Source organism: Myotis nattereri (genome assembly GCF_964212035.1).
Source record: "Myotis nattereri genome assembly, chromosome: 8".
Lineage (NCBI taxonomy): Eukaryota > Metazoa > Chordata > Mammalia > Chiroptera > Vespertilionidae > Myotis > Myotis nattereri.
In genome coordinates this window covers 37,089,784-37,106,406 of record NC_138083.1, presented here as the reverse complement: position 1 = coordinate 37,106,406, position 16,623 = coordinate 37,089,784, and the positions used below count along the sequence as shown (strand labels likewise).

The 16,623-nt window shown below is 40.3% G+C and overlaps 2 protein-coding genes across 7 annotated transcripts in view; both read left to right on the top strand.

Moving 5' to 3' along the window:
- The first annotated feature begins 2,197 nt into the window (after nt 1-2,197).
- CPNE1 (copine 1) overlaps nt 2,198-16,623 on the top strand; it is a 39,140-nt gene continuing 24,714 nt past the window's right edge. The window contains exons 1-3 of one of the 6 annotated variants that reach the window (XM_081097042.1): nt 2,219-2,368; nt 7,723-7,775; nt 11,626-11,768. Coding sequence is in view for 1 of the 6 variants with exons in the window: in XM_081097038.1 (XP_080953164.1) it covers nt 13,428-13,442 (15 nt within the window). In the remaining 5 variants the exon portion in view is untranslated. Of the gene's footprint in view, nt 2,369-2,463; nt 2,754-7,690; nt 7,776-11,625; nt 11,769-12,002; nt 13,443-16,623 lie in introns of those variants that run through there. The other 5 variants (XM_081097040.1, XM_081097041.1, XM_081097043.1 and 2 more) reach the window with 5 other exon arrangements.
- On the top strand, nt 7,691-15,289 carry RBM12 (RNA binding motif protein 12). The gene is made up of 2 exons (XM_081097037.1): nt 7,691-7,775; nt 11,626-15,289. Exon 2 carries the CDS (start codon nt 11,648-11,650, stop codon nt 14,537-14,539), a length of 2,892 nt encoding a protein of 963 aa, XP_080953163.1. The 5' UTR covers nt 7,691-7,775; nt 11,626-11,647; the 3' UTR covers nt 14,540-15,289.

Genomic DNA, 16,623 nt, shown 5'->3' with positions numbered 1-16,623 from the left:
CGAACGACCCTTTCACAGGGGTCGCCTAAGACCATCAGAAAACACATATATAATTACATATTGTTTTTGTGACTAATCACTATGCTTTAATTATGTTCAATTTGTAACAATGATTTGGGGGTCACCACAACATGAGGAACTGTATTAAAGGGTCACGGCATTAGGAAGGTTGAGAACCACTCACTAGTCGAAAGTATGGTGAATGCAGATGGACAGGAGGAGGAGATGAAATTATATAAGTTTTTTAAGTAAATTTTTTATTTTGAATAATTTTAGATTTAGCAAAAGGTTGTAAAGATAGTACAGTTATATATTAATCACCCAACTTCCTCTAATTTAACTTGGTACATTTGTCAAAACTAAGACTAACATCTGTACAATAATATGAACTAAACTTCAGATTTTATTCAGATTTCAACAGTTTTCCCACTAATGCCCTTTTCCTGTTTCAGGATCCAATCCTGGACACGACATTGCATTTTGTAATTTTTTTTCTTTAGACTCGGTGCAGGGAAGTTTTCATAAAATGAGTCCAGGTGATTTTGAGATTATGTTTATTAAAGCTGAGGACAGTGAAACCAGAAAGAGTTTAGGATAAAGGAAGCATCGGGAGAGAGAGTAGGTGGGGCTGCTTTGGTTCTCTAGAAACCTTATAGGAAAGAAATGAGCCTAGCCAGGCTTCCTTAGGCTCACTGGAAAGTCAGAGAAAAGGGGCCTTTGAGACAGAGACAGGCTCAGGGTGTTATCTTGGGATGAGCTGCAGCTGCCCCTTGCTCCCCAGGGCTGTAGGTCTCCTGGCAACTCTTACAGTTTAGGAGGCGCATACCTGAGAGGGAAGAAAGGCATGGGCATGCTCCCTGGAGAGGTGCCTAGTAGGTTTTGTTTTTAATACACTATATTATACCTACAAAGAGTATATTTAATAAAGTATAGATTTCGTTTAAGTGTGGCCTGGTCCTGGCCAGGTAGCTCAGTTGGTTAGAGCATCACCTCAATACACCAAGGTTATGGGTTCCATCCGGCAGTCAGGGCACATATAAGAATCAACCAATGAATGCATAAATAAGTGGAACAACAAATCCATGTTTCTCTCTCAAATCAATTTAAAAATGTGACCTTTTCTTTCATTGAAATTTTAAGAGAAAGTTTATTTAGAAAATTACAGAGGTAGTAGAAGTGAGCCAGAGGGGCTGCATAGGCTCAGGAAACAAATTACAGAGGCAGAAGGGCCCTTGGAGCTTAGGTGAGAGAAAGGCAAAGGTCCTGGAGGCAAGGGAAAGGCCAGTAGGTGCTCCAGAGAGGGAGAGGGAGCCAGGCCTGGTTTTTTAATTTGCTAGTTTTGGCACACTGGGCCAGCACCAGGCATGTTGAAGGTGTGGAAATTTAGTCCCTGGTTTTATTAGTTGACTCCTCACTTTGGAAAAGTAGTTCAATTATGGTGATATTCATGAACATATATTCATCAATATACTAGAGGCCCAATGCCCCGCCCCCTTCCCTTGCTCCCTCAGTGCCCCACCACAGCTGGTCGCCTGCACGTGTCACCACAGCTGGTCGCCTGCACGTCCCCCCCCCCCCCCCCCCCCCCGTGGTCAGTGCACATCATAGTGAGTGGTCAAACTCCTGGTCTCCCGATCAAACTACCGAGGGGACAATTTGCATATTAGCCTTTTATTATATAGGATATATAGGATAGGGTATAGGCAGGGGCATTGGAGTCTGGGAGGCCTGGACCAAAGCAGCATCAGAGTAATTTGTCTATAATAAAATAATACTGAAGTGCAGCTGTGGATGGGTTAATGAAGACTGGTGGGTAAGGCTCCCCTGATTGAAATTTTTAAATGGCAAAAGAATCAGGTTGTGGTTCTTCTGTCAGGGAATCATCACCAGGCACTATTTTATGGTCCTTTTAATTATCAAAACAATCACGCGAAGTAGGTATTTACCTCCTCTCGCAAAGGCTTAAAGAAGCGAAGCAATTTGCACAAAGCGCCGCAGTGAGGGGTTGACCCAGATACCGGACCCATCCCACCAGGAGCGTCACTCTCCCAAGGTGGGGCTAGTGCGCAAGAGTCGCTCGCAGGGGCTCACAGCTCTTTTCGCCACACACCGGGGCAACTTCCGGGAGATAGCCCGAAAACGTCAGTGCGCTTGCGCCGTCTCGCCCGTGACGTCACCACCCAATCCCGCCCCTTTTGGAACGCGGACCTGCGGAGCGGGCCGGCGGCCATTTTGTGAAGCGGCGAAGGAGGTGGTGGCTGCTGCAGACTCCGGAAAGCCGTTCGCGTAGGGGCTGTCGGCCGCGGGCGGAGGCGCTCTCTTGGGGAGTAACTCGGCTCTGGGTTCGGGTGCCGCGCAGTTCTCCCCGGTAAGACTCCCGCAGCCCCGGAACTGGCGGGGCTGTGCGGGGCTCGAGCCGCCCCTTGGAGGCCCGGGGCGGGGCCTTCGGAGGCCTCGGAGCCCGCCGCCGCGGGCGCCCCACACAAAAGGGTCGGGTATGACTGCTGGCCGCCACTTGCACCCCTGAATCCTGAGAGCCTTCCAGAAGGACGCAAGAAACGATGAGCCTGCTTCCTGAAGGGGAGACGAGGCTGGAGGGAGGACGACCTGTGGTCTGAGAGGGAGGCCAGAGTTGGGTGGCCCAGCGGCAGTGAAAGCATACCTACATCCTGCGTGAGCAAGGTTTTCCATGCTCCCGAAGGGGGCAGAGTTATAACTACATTTCTGGGCTCCGCAGTGAGGAGCTCATCTCGGTGAGGACACTCCCTCCGCCCGAAGTGGAAAGGAGGCCCGGTGGCTTACCAGAAAAAGGGACTCTAAGGAGGACACACCTGTGGGGAGGAAGCTGCAGTCGGTGCTTTCCTAGAAGTCTAGGGAAGAAGTTTCAGAACTGGTCGATTTCGTGGCCTGGAGGTGGAGGGGGTTGCAGTTGAAATGCTCCCAAAACCCGACGTTGGGGCGGGGTAGCCTTGAGGGTATGTATCCCTTTGGAGAGCCGCCAGCACCGAAGGTCCGGTGGGATATGGAACGTGGGTGCTTTTGACGGAGAGTGAATTTTCTTTGGTGAAGGCTGGTCGTGCTGCTTTGCAGCCACGTGAAATGGGTGGGAGGAGCAATCAGGTTCTGCAGGTTAGTGACGAAGATGGACACTAGTGCAGAGGCTTAACTGCTAGATCGTAATGGTATGGGCTTTATGTGTGCCACCAAAGTGTGCCTTATCGTGAAAAATCTGAGGGTCCTGGGTGAGGGTTATTCTGGGTTATTCAGCGCTAAGCCGTATGCCGGGGGTGGTTGTATACTGAGAGTTGCAGGCTCTGTAGGAGAGATTTCTGGACTCTGAAATCCTTCTTTGGCTCCAGGATCCCCAGACATGACCTGATGTAAATTGGAGTAGTTGGCAGGAACCATTCTGTATTATTCAGGATTAGGGTGATGCTATTCAGTATAACTGGAAAAAAAAAAAATTGCAATTGAAGTTTTGTTGGGGAGACATGTGACGGGAATATTTCTCTTAGAGCTCCTTGCTTGACTGGTTTAAAGTGGTGCCGTTTTTGGCAAATGCAGCATTAGGAACATGAATTGCCTTGGACTTTGTTGTATAATTTATATTGTTAATGCGTTTCAGAGCATTTTCAGTTGAGAAAAATTCTATAGGTCTGGACATATAGGTCGATCTTATTTTGTTTTAATTATAGAAATATAATACAAGACTGGTTGTACTTGTTTTTGAAATTTGGTAGCTTTGTTAGAATGGAGAATTTCTGGACGTTGTGGAAAGTAATTATGTTAAAGTATTCTCCAAGAATCTTAAAAAGAAGTTGGGAAGAACTGTTACAGGTGGTTAAAATAATTTTATGGTAACTTTTGAAGAAAATGAAATGTTTAGTGTGTTTATGTAAAAGTAGAGGATGTGCTTTTATTGCTGGAATGTTATTTTGAACAAAACGGAATGCATTTTTGTATCACCTTTATATGCTCGATCAAATATTTGATAATTTTGTTTATGGGTTGTAATGCATAATTTCAATTTTTCTACGTTCATATCTGTTAGGTGAAAATGTGAAACTTGAGAAACCATTGTGGTAGTTACTTGGAACATATTGTTATGTGCTAATAGCAGTATACTTCAGGCTTTCACTTTATTTGACATGCCAAATGTTTTGTTGCATATTGAGAATTTGGGGGCTCTTTGTACAAGTTTTAGATATGAAACTTGATTTTGTGAGCCAGTGTGTTCTAGGAGTTGAAATCCAGTGACAATTTCATACTGTTTTTATTCCATTTTGTAAAGACCCACTCCATCATTCAGTTTAGATGAATATTTTTTGTAGATGTTAGAGGAAGAACTTCTGTCAGTAGTGGTTGCACAAAAGATGATTTTAGATATCCTTCCCCAAAACGTACTTAATAAATGTCCTTGGGATAAATGAATATTGTTAAATGTTTCAGGTCAACTATGCAGAAAAATAACTTAATCTAATTTATAGTTATCTGATTTTAAAATCACCACCCATATACCTTTTGGTTTGCAGAGTTAGTTAATTAAATTTAAAGCCAGCTTTTAAGATGTTAATACCAATAGTGATGGTGAATGAGGTCTGCTAGGTTAGAAATAATAGTTACTTTGAAGTTTAAATCTAGTAAGATAATGAACATTTTTGTTGGCATTTGAGGGGGTATTGAAAAATTTAATATTAGTCTTTTTGCAGGAGGAATAAATATCTTATTTAGAAATGTCTTTTGGTTTGTTGCCTTTGAATACTGACTGAAGGCTAATGGGGGAAAGTGTGCTATCAAAGGGATACATCTCCCTCAGTATCTGAATTGTTTCATTAAGATTGATCCCAGAATCTGAAATGTGATCCATTTGAAGATGGGAACAAAATCAAGTGGATGAAGCTGTATTTTTATTTGGTTGGTTTTGTTTTCTTTTTTGGTAATGCCTATCATAATTTGATTATGCTGCTTATAGTGTTATGCCCATTATGATTGGTTTTCTCTGTTGCTCATCTCTCAGGTGAACATTTGAGGGGTACCGGTTTTTGATTCTTTTAAATCTAAAGAATTTAGCTCTGCTGTACTCTGGTTCTTGTTGTTTAAAGAGTAATTATTGAAGAAAGTTAAAATTCACTTTCAGATGTTTATTACCAGATGAAGAGTGGAAATGGTTAAGTTTGTGCTTTAGCTTCCTGATAAAAGAGGATTGTTGTCAGACATTTTATTCTGAAATTCCAAGTGATTGGAATGATTAGTAAATAAGAAAATCTGCCCTGTCATAATTATTTCTGTAGCAGATATTTGTAATTTGCACATTTATGTATGTGGTATTTGTAAAACTGAAGCAAGACCACTGTTAAGACTAATTCCTTAACATAAAGTGGAAAAATTTACTAAAGCTTCTTTTTTTATTTAAAAAAAATATTTTTTTATTGATTTCAGAGAGAAAGGGAGAGGGAGAGAGGGATAGAAACGTCAATGATGAGAATCACTGATCAGCTGCTTCCTGCAGGTCCCCAGCTGGAGATTGAGCCAGTAACCTGATATATGCCCTGACTGGGAATTGAACTGTGACCTCCGGGTTCATAGGTTGATGCTCAACCACTGAGCCACACAGGCCTGACCTAAAATAAGCTTTAGATCGGAAATGTAACAGTGGGCTTAATGGTAGATCAGGCCCATTTCCTCCTTCCCTACACTTACACTCTAGGCATAGGTAAAAACTGTATTTGCATAGAATTGTTTGTCTTATCCTGCTAAAATTAACCAAAGTTCAAGGTGATTGGAGTGGATTTTTCATTTTGATATCCTGCATTCAATTGCTGGTTGACATTTAGAACACAGGAATGAGTAGGTTTCCTGAAAAACAATGATGCCTTTATTAAATTATTGTGTTCTTTACAAAATTAGGTGTGGAAAGCAAAAGTACTTTAGTTCTCAGTTTATATACCTTGCCTATATGAAGGTGGAAGTGCAACAGCAAGAGTAGTGAAAGTCTGGCGTCTGGCCTGAACTTTCTGTGTACTTTTCTTTGGTATGGGATGAAATGGACTTTCCCCTTTGCTGAAATTCACAAATTTCTGTCTAGATTGACTTATTATTATTTTTTTAATCTTTTTTATTTTTAAGATTGATTTTGCACTTTAAATTGAACACATAAATCTTGAACTAGGTGTCTGATAAGTTCACCTGGGCCTTTGAACTTTTCCTTGTGGAATGAGATGTTTCCTTCTTTTTACAGTTATTTCTGGCAATTCTGTAAACATTTCTGGGAATAAACTTGGTATGTTCCTTTCCAGATGGACATAAGGTGCTTTCTCAGGTCTGGAAAGGAAGAGACAAAGGAATCTGTTTCCCTTACCTATAGGGCACATGTCCTGGGCCCATGCATCTTTTTAATTAGAACCTCCAGTAGTGGATCATCTGTTTATCACAAGTACTTACCTAGAAAATTATCCTGGTTCTTTGGCTCATAGCCTCCATGTAAAGCAAGCTTTTTTTCTGTTTCACATTTCCCTTTGTGACTTGTTTAAATGAAGAGTTTGAAAACTCTTTAGACTTCATTAGGATCAGTTTATACAATATAAAAGATTAATACAGTGCTCTGGCATTGTTTATATGATATTTGCATTGCTTTTGGTGGCAAAACAATCTCACTGTTCTTGAGTAATTTGAGAGTTACTTAGAAGATGTTTAGCTTGTCCTTTAGAAAAGTTGGGAGTAACACTAAAATGTTTAAATGTTTTGCTTTTTGTGATGATATTAAGATCACTGATGGTATCTTGATCTTGAAAGATAATAGTTAAAAATGAGCATCACTGTAATAGTAATCCCAATACCTGACAGTGACCATTTTCTTCTACTTTATTTCTTTGAATTAAAAATGACCTTTTGAGTCTAGTTGTGGAATCATTTGGTCATTTATATTGCTTGTGAATTGTTCATTACTTGGCCAGTTTGGGAAAAATTCCAGTGAAAGATGAGTGATCTGTTTTTACTTTGGGAAGTACTCTTAATATGCCAGGTGTTTTTAGGGATTTTTAAAAATAAGTTTCTTGGGACTGTTAGGATGTTAAAAGAAAAAGCACTTTTCCTTAATATTTTGAACCCCAGTGGTTTTAACTAAGAATTAGTTCTTATAGTCAGATCTGTCTCTATATTTTTGATGTTTGATGCTATTTTGGTGCAAAGGAAAATACATTTAAAGAGTTATTGCAATAATTTTCATTGGTACCCTTGAATTGATTGTCCTGGAACTGTTATTGTACAAACTTGTTATTGTGCTTTTTCATAAAAAAATTGGTGCAAACCTGAGAAAATAGTTTGTAGTTGGACTTGTGTTAGGGAATTTACTGGACTGCTTTAACATCAGGTGATAAAAGCACTTACCTCCTGTGATGCTGAGAGTTTTATGATTGCTTTAGTTTTTAATTCTTGGGCTAATTTGTGGCACATTGATGTATATAAATATATAATGTTTTGAGAAATACTCTAATTTGAAAGCAATACTGGGTAATAAGCATGTATAGAATTTTGGTATATGTCTTCTTCTTCTCCTTTCCCTTCTTTTTATATACATTCTAATGAAGTACTCTGGTTTCAGATTTACCTTGGTAATGTACAGTTCAGTGTGGCCTGTGCGTGTTTTGTGTTTCCTGCATTGATTTTTGCCTCCATTTATTCTCTATTGCAGTCTAAAAGTTGGTTTTAATTGGTTGCCCACAGGATTGACATGGCCTCTACTTCTTGTTAAGAAAATACATCTCTTGTTTTATCAGGTAAGAGATTTTGAATAGAGGGTTTGCTTTTATACAAAATAAAATGAGATAGTTTATTAAGTAACAAGAAAATATGTGTAGTAAATTGTGGGGTTTTTTGGTTTTTTTTAAACAAGCTTATTTAAAAGATAAAACAAGATAAGGATGGGGTGGGATGGATTGGGTATCATGATGGAGGAACAGTTGTTGCTTCCTTTGGGGGTCAGTTTTATAGGGATGCATTTCTCCTGCTGAATTCCTAATTAGGCAGTAAGTAGCTGCTCCCCCCCACCCCCCACCCCCAGTAGCGTTTAGACTAATTACAAATACAGGTGCTTATTATGGTTTTTAAAATATTTCTTAGAAGTATAGGCATAGATAATGAGTCATGTTTTAGAATACAAATTTTTACTTTAAAGGAAACTCAGTAATTGGAATCTCCATCTTAATAAATAACCAAGGTAGGCTCCAGATAGTTTGAAATTATACTAGTATATCTGTCAAATAGGTACTTAGTAGCAGAATAGCACATCTTATTTCATATTTTTCAGACCTAAAAATGTCCTACATGGCTTTATGAAAAAAATCTTGTGCTCTACTTTGATTTATTCCTCAGCCCTTTTCTAGCTGGTAATCTGGGTAGATGTTGAATATCCTGTTTTCGTGTGTACCTTGTACAGAGTTTAACTAAATCCCTTGACTTAGCAGCAAATGGTTTGAAGACTTTCTGTGTATGTCACTTTAACTCTGTGTTCAATTTTTATGTCTTTGGGACCATATCAAGTCCCATTTTTATTGCCTCAATGCAAACTAACATCTCTCTCTCACGTTGTTTTGGATACATAGAATACTGATGATGCTTCCTCCGTAGATAGTGATTAAATGATTAAGCATTTTTTGAAGTTGGACAGGAATGCTGTCTCAGTTTTGCTTACATATAGCCAATATTGTAGAGTCAGGAATGTAATGACTTGGAAGCTTCTTAATGAACTTCCTGATAGAGCTAAGTAGTAAATAAGGAGAAAAGAGTCCGTTGGTGTGATTGTTTTTTAGTATATTTCTTGTCGACTCTTGCAAACCAGTTATAAAAACTTCCCCACTCCGCCAGTTTTTGGTGTTTTATAATGGTCTCACAAGAGGATTTTCTGTTTGCTAATCCACCTTTCAGGATTAAATTTGAAGGTGGTGGTGATGGTGGTGGTGCTGGTGGTGGTGGTGGTGGTGGTGGTGTGTGTGTGTGTGTATGTGAGAGAGAGAGAGAGAGAAAACTGTCAGAGCCAAACAATATATTTCTCCTTTCTGTACAGCAGTCATAATGAGCTATAATTACAGATTTTTTTGCATTGAATTAATATTCATATAATATTTAACATTGAAAAACTGCTTTCATAGAGTTGTCGAGTTATTTATTTATCTATTTTTAAATATATTATTGATTTCAGAGAGGAAGGGAGAGGGGAGAGAGATAGAAACATCAATGGTGAGAGATAATCGTTGATTGGCTGCCTCCTGCACTGCATGCCCCACACTGGGGATGGAGTCCGCAACCTGGGCACATGCCCTTGACTGGAATCAAATCCAGGACCCTTCAGTCCACAGGCCAAACCAGCTAGGGCGAATTGTAGAGTTTTTAGAGTTTGCAACAGGAAACTTTGCTCTTCTAATGCTCTCATTTGAGAAGACACAACTAAAGCTCAAATACTTTATGATTTCCCTGAGGTCACAGAACATATATATATGTATATGTATATGTATATATATATTTTGTTGTTGTTGTTGTTTATCCTCACCCGAGGATATTTTTCCATTGATCTTTTTAGAGAGAGTGGGATAGAGAGGAGAAGAGAAGACAGAAACATTGATGTGAGAGAAACACATCGACTGGTTGCCTCCTACACATGCCCCAACCAGGGCCTGGGCTGGGGAGGAGCCCGCAACCAAGGTACTTGCCTTTGACCAGAATCAAGTCCGGGACTCTGGTCCACAGGCCAACCCTCTATCTACTGAGTCAGGTTTATATTTAAAAGTTGATTTTTGCCAAACCGGTTTGGCTCGGTGGATAGAGCATCAGCCTGCGGACTGAAAGGTCCCAGGTTCGATTCCGGTCAAGGGCATGTACCTTGGTTGCGGACACATCCCCAGTAGGAGGTGTGCAGGAGGCAGCAGGTTGATGTTTCTCTCTCATCGATGTTTCTAACTCTCTATCCCTCTCCCTTCCTCTCTGTAAAAAATCAATAAAATATATTTAAAAAAAAAAAAGTTGATTTTTAAGATGGCTTGGGCAACACCCTATGTTGTTGAGGACATAAAGTTCAAATTAATATTTTCTCAGTGCCAATAATTTGTTTTGTGTCGCTTTACAAAGACCTGCCATTGGCATTTACTCTTATAAGCCATAAGAACTGAAATATTGAAATTTTACTTGAATCTAGGAGAAAGTTTTTGAAAAAATACTTCAAATTGATTTTTAGAGAGAGAAGAAGTGAGAAACATCCATCATCTGCCTCCTGCATGCCCCGCACCCTACTGGGGTATGGAGCCTGAAACCTGGCATGTGCCCTGACTGGGAATCAAACAGGAAACCTTTTGGTGTATGGGTCAATGCCCAACCAGTTGAGCCATACCCGGCAGGGTGAGGATTATATCAAACTTTGTTTTATTAGACATTATCTACGGAGATCAGTGAGAACCCAGAAATTTCACAGGAGTTATGTTGGGCCAGAGACTACGCAATCACTGACTAAACTAAAGTTCATACCCTGGTTCAGTGGTTCTCAACCTTCTGGCCCTTTAAATACAGTTCCTCATGTTGTCTCACAACCATAAAATTATTTTCATTGCTACTTCATAACTGTAATGTTGCTACTGTTATGAATCATAATGTAAATATCTGATATGCAGGATGGTCCTAGGCGACCCCTGTGAATGGGGTCATTCGACCGCCAAAGGCGTCGCGACCCACAGGTTGAGAACCGCTGTCCTAGTTGTTCTAAAACAAAAAAGTACCTCTTTTCCAATATCAGCTCTTCCCTATGGGAAAAACAAAACATTTTTTTAACGGAAGGCTTGGGAATGAGTCATTGGACCTGAATTTTAATTAAAACAGCCATGATGAATGGTACTGTAACCAGGTTCTACTTTTTGAAGTGAATATAGATAACTAAGATTTTGGCTATTTTACTCAGTATTTCTTTAGGATTCTTAGCATGTATTAGCCTTGTTTGTAATAAATAATTTTATATGTAGCTTTCTTTAATAAATAAAGCTGCAAGGAAGATTGAAGAGTTGTAGGGGTGAAAAATGGAGTTCTCATTGAGATTTGAAACTACTTTAGTGTTGAGTATTATTTTTAATTAGTTTTCTGTGTTTGTTGGATTTTAGATTGAGCTACATAAAGTGATAATTCTATGAAGTTGTCAGGTTTATAAGGAAGATGCTATGCCAGTTTTAAATACTAATTTTGATGGATCCTTTGGATATTTTCCCCCTATAGATTACTGAATTTGTTTCCTGATTTGACTTACACATATCTTTTAAATCTTAAGTCTTATTTAAATCATGGTCTGAATGATGTAATTGGTGATTTACTGTCCTGCGGTGGTTTTTTTCCTGAAATTTTGAGTCTTGGGGCTGAACTTCTAATTGTTTCCAGAATTAATTCCTTTTGGAAGTTGAAATTGTCTAGGTTTTACATTGTAAATGGTACATGATACTCAGTTTTTAGAATATTCAAATTTTAAAAAATTATATTGCTTGTGATAGTTTGAGGGATTATTTGAGGGCCCAGTGTGGTAGCTGGTCATTCTTGTAGCTAAAAACTTGGTGTGATAAACAGGAGTCTGACCTGGCCGTTGCCTTTTCTCATCTGCAGGTGTGTGTGGTTTCAGCGCAGCATGGCTGTGGTCATCCGTTTGCAAGGTCTCCCAATTGTGGCGGGGACCATGGACATTCGCCACTTCTTCTCTGGATTGACCATTCCTGATGGGGGCGTGCATATTGTAGGGGGTGAACTGGGTGAGGCTTTCATCGTTTTTGCCACTGATGAAGATGCAAGGCTTGGTATGATGCGCACAGGTGGTACAATTAAAGGGTCAAAAGTAACACTGTTGTTGAGTAGTAAAACGGAAATGCAGAATATGATTGAACTGAGTCGTAGGCGTTTTGAAACTGCCAACTTAGATATACCACCAGCAAATGCTAGTAGATCAGGACCACCACCTAGCTCAGGAATGAGTGGCAGGGTTAACTTGCCTACAACAGTACCCAGCTTTAATAATCCTTCACCCAGTGTAGTTACTGCCACCACTTCTGTTCATGAAAGCAACAAAAACATACAGACATTTTCCACAGCCAGCATAGGAACGGCTCCTCCAAATATGGGGACTTCATTTGGGAGCCCAACGTTTAGCTCAACCATTTCAAGTACAGCCTCTCCAATGAACACAGTCCCACCACCACCAATTCCTCCAATTCCAGCGATGCCATCTTTGCCACCAATGCCATCCATTCCCCCAATACCAGTTCCTCCTCCAGTACCTACTTTGCCTCCTGTGCCTCCAGTGCCCCCAATTCCCCCAGTCCCTTCTGTGCCACCCCTGACTCCACTGCCACCTATGTCGGGCATGCCGCCCTTAAATCCACCACCTGTGGCACCTCTGCCTGCTGGAATGAATGGCTCTGGAGCACCTATGAATCTGAACAGTAACATGAACCCTGTGTTTCTGGGTCCATTGAATCCTGTTAACCCTATCCAGATGACTTCTCAAAGCAGTGTGAAACCACTTCCCATCAACCCTGATGATCTGTATGTCAGTGTGCATGGAATGCCCTTTTCTGCAATGGAAAATGATGTCAGAGATTTTTTTCATGGGCTCCGTGTTGATGCAGTGCATTTGTTGAAAGATCATGTAGGTCGAAATAATGGGAATGGATTGGTTAAGTTTCTCTCTCCTCAAGATACATTTGAAGCCTTGAAACGAAACAGGATGCTGATGATACAACGTTATGTGGAAGTTAGTCCTGCGACAGAGAGACAGTGGGTAGCTGCTGGAGGCCATATCACTTTTAAGCAAAGTATAGGACCCTCTGGACAAACCCATCCCCCTCCTCAGACACTTCCCAGGTCAAAATCGCCCAGTGGGCAGAAAAGGTCAAGGTCAAGATCACCACATGAGGCTGGTTTTTGTGTTTACTTGAAAGGGCTACCATTTGAAGCTGAAAACAAACATGTCATTGATTTTTTTAAAAAGTTGGATATTGTGGAAGATAGTATTTATATCGCGTATGGACCCAATGGGAAAGCAACTGGTGAAGGCTTTGTGGAGTTCAGGAATGAGGCTGACTATAAGGCTGCTCTGTGTCGTCATAAACAATACATGGGCAATCGTTTTATTCAGGTTCATCCAATTACTAAGAAAGGTATGCTAGAAAAGATAGATATGATTAGAAAAAGACTCCAGAACTTCAATTATGACCAGAGAGAAATGATGTTAAATCCGGAGGGGGATGTCAGCTCTACCAAAGTCTGTGCTCACATAACAAATATTCCATTCAGCATTACCAAGATGGATGTTCTTCAGTTCCTAGAAGGAATCCCAGTGGATGAAAATGCTGTCCATGTTCTTGTTGATAACAATGGGCAAGGTCTAGGACAGGCATTGGTTCAGTTTAAAAATGAAGATGATGCACGTAAGTCTGAACGCTTGCACCGTAAAAAACTTAATGGGCGAGAAGCTTTTGTTCATGTAGTTACTCTAGAAGATATGAGAGAGATTGAGAAAAATCCCCCTGCCCAAGGAAAAAAGGGGTTAAAGATGCCTGTGCCAGGTAATCCTGCAGTTCCAGGAATCCCAAGTGCTGGAGTGCCTAGTGCCGGAATGCCCAATGCAGGAATGCCCAGTGCTGCAATGCCCGGTGCTGGAATGCCCGGTGCTGGAATGCCCAGTGCCGGAATGCCTAGTGCTGGAATACCCAATTCGGGAATGCCCAATGTGGGGATGCCCAATGTGGGGATGCCCAATGCGGGGATGCCCAGTGTGGGGATGCCCAATTCGGGGATGCCCAATGCGGGAATGCCCAATGCAGGAATGCCTAATGCAGGAGGTGAAGAGCATGCCTTCCTGACTGTAGGATCTAAGGAGGCCAATAACGGGCCTCCATTTAATTTTCCTGGTAATTTTGGTGGGCCAAATGCCTTTGGACCACCACTGCCTCCTCCAGGATTAGGAGGAGCCTTTGGTGATGTTAGGCCTGGTATGCCTTCAGTTGGAAATAGTGGTTTGCCTGGTCTGGGACTGGATGTTCCAGGTTTTGGAGGTGGACCAAATAATTTAAGTGGGCCAGGATTTGGAGGGGGTCCTCAGAATTTTGGAAATGGCCCTGGTAGCTTAGGTGGTCCCCCAGGCTTTGGAAGTGGCCCTCCAGGTCTTGGAAATGCCCCAGGCCATTTGAGTGGACCACCAGCCTTTGGGCCTGGGCCCGGGCCCGGGCCTGGTCCAATCCACGTTGGTGGTCCCCCTGGCTTTGGATCTAGTTCTGGAAAACCAGGACCTACAGTAATTAAAGTGCAGAACATGCCCTTTACTGTGTCTATTGATGAGATTTTAGATTTCTTTTATGGCTATCAAGTGATCCCAGGCTCAGTTTGTTTAAAATACAATGAAAAAGGTATGCCTACAGGAGAAGCCATGGTGGCCTTTGAATCTCGGGATGAAGCCACAGCTGCTGTCATTGATTTGAATGACAGACCTATAGGCTCAAGGAAAGTAAAACTTGTATTAGGATAGCTATTCAAATCAATCCTTTGTAGGGTAGATATTCATAGTGTTGTGATTAATGCATCCAGATTGTTTTCCTAGTATTTCCAGGTTAGAACCTGTGGATTGTTTCTATTGCATATAGATTGGTTTTCATAACATAGAGCATTGGTTGGCTGTTTACAGAAGACTCACAACCAGGATAAACATTGCTGTATGTTATAGTAAAACTGTGTGGAGAAAACACAAAAATGATTTTGGCATACCATTAGAGAAACGATTTGTAAAACTCAAATGATGACATAAAGCTTATCAAGGAGTCTAGATTGGTTTTGTTTTGTACCATATGGGATGAAGAAAATAGAATTGTCAATAGAGCTCATTAAGGGTGCTCTTGCCAGCTGCTGAAAAATAGAAGTTGGTTACTCTTGGAATTTGGTTTAAAGCTGGACAGATTTGCTTTGTTATAGGATCAAAGCTTTGTCTAAAGTCTTTATTTTCTTTTAAAATTAAATAAAATCTCTGTATACAGATTCACTGTATGTACCTTTATTGCTTTTTGAGGGTTCTTGCTGTATAGACAGTCCTGCTTCTGAAGTTGCTGCTTTGTTTGCCTAACTGACTCATTTGTAAATGAGCAGAACTGTTTTGTTATATTTTTTTAATATAAAACTCCACACTTGGTTTGTGCTATAACCTTGAATTTTGATTTCTAATGTCACACTTAAAACTGTGGAATAAGACTTTGCCACAAAAATAAAATACGGAGTTCTCTACCTACCAGAGCCTTTTTGGTTTGACTGCCAACTTTTAGTTCAGTCAGTTTAAAAATTGTTCATGTTGTTTGAATGGCTTCAAAAACCAGAAACTGCTTTTATAATCATTGTTTAAGATTCCTGATTTGAAGTCCAGTTCGTGATGGACTAATGTTCTGACAATTTCTTTCTGTCCCAAATTTATGAAATTTTGGCCTGTAACTAAACACACAGAGTCCATTCATAAAAAAGATTATTACATCTAGGTTTTTAAAATTGAAGTTGAAATTGTTAGCTGTGTTAGCAATAGTGTTATAGAAGAAAAAAAATCCAAGCTGGTTTGTAGATTCATATGCATTTAATCCTGTTACTTGGAGGCTTTTGGTCTAGTAATTTGATCAGGAGCCTGTTTACAAAAATTCTTCATGTAGAATATAAGTGCAGCTGCCAGAGGGGAGAGAATTGAGACCCCTTGCCCTTTCATATTATTTTCTTTGGCATTCAGGACACTAAGGCAGGAGGACCACATGGGTTCTGGTCGATAAGTGTCCTTGTCATGAAAAACATTTGCCTTACAATGTCTTGCTCACTGCCACAAAGGCTCTACTTACGGTTACTTTCCTTCTTACTTAAAATATTCTAAGGAACTGCCACGTAATAAACATGGTTTGAATGGGAGATTGGGGAGATACCATGAAAAACAAATTTTGTCTTTTACATGGGCCTCTGTCTTGGTTTAAAACACCCTCAACATTTCCTAACAAATCAATGTACTTACAAAGGGGTCAGCCTTTTAAAAGCAGTGTGTCTGGGGGCCTTGCCTTTTTTGTGTTGCAAGTCAGTGGAACACTGAAATACAAGCGCCGTGTAATTTAGAGTTAAGAGTGGCAACAGTTTCATTTGTGTGGTAAGATTTGGAAAGCCTTTCATCACTACAATATTAGAGGATTGACGTACAGGATTTTTGTGTAGGGAAAGGATTGGTTCGACTTTCAAAAAAGACATGGCTGTGTTGTGGGTCTTGATAATTCACGAATACAAATTTGCTTTGACAGATCACTAGATATTTCCTCCTCAATTGAAAAAAAGTAATATGATGTTTGTATATGCTGTTCAATTTAAGTTTTCTGTTAAGTAATCATTTCTCATTCCAAGGACAGAATGCAAAAAACTTCAGCACTGTTTATAGGAGTTTGATTTCAACTGCAGATTATTTTCCCCACTGGAAAGCTGACAATTTTTATTTTAGAAAAATAGGTTGTTTGAAGGTGAAAGTCTTTTATCTTTTTTCACAATTTATTTTGGTTATATGTTCGTACATTCTTATTAAATATTTCACATACTTTATTGCAACCATTT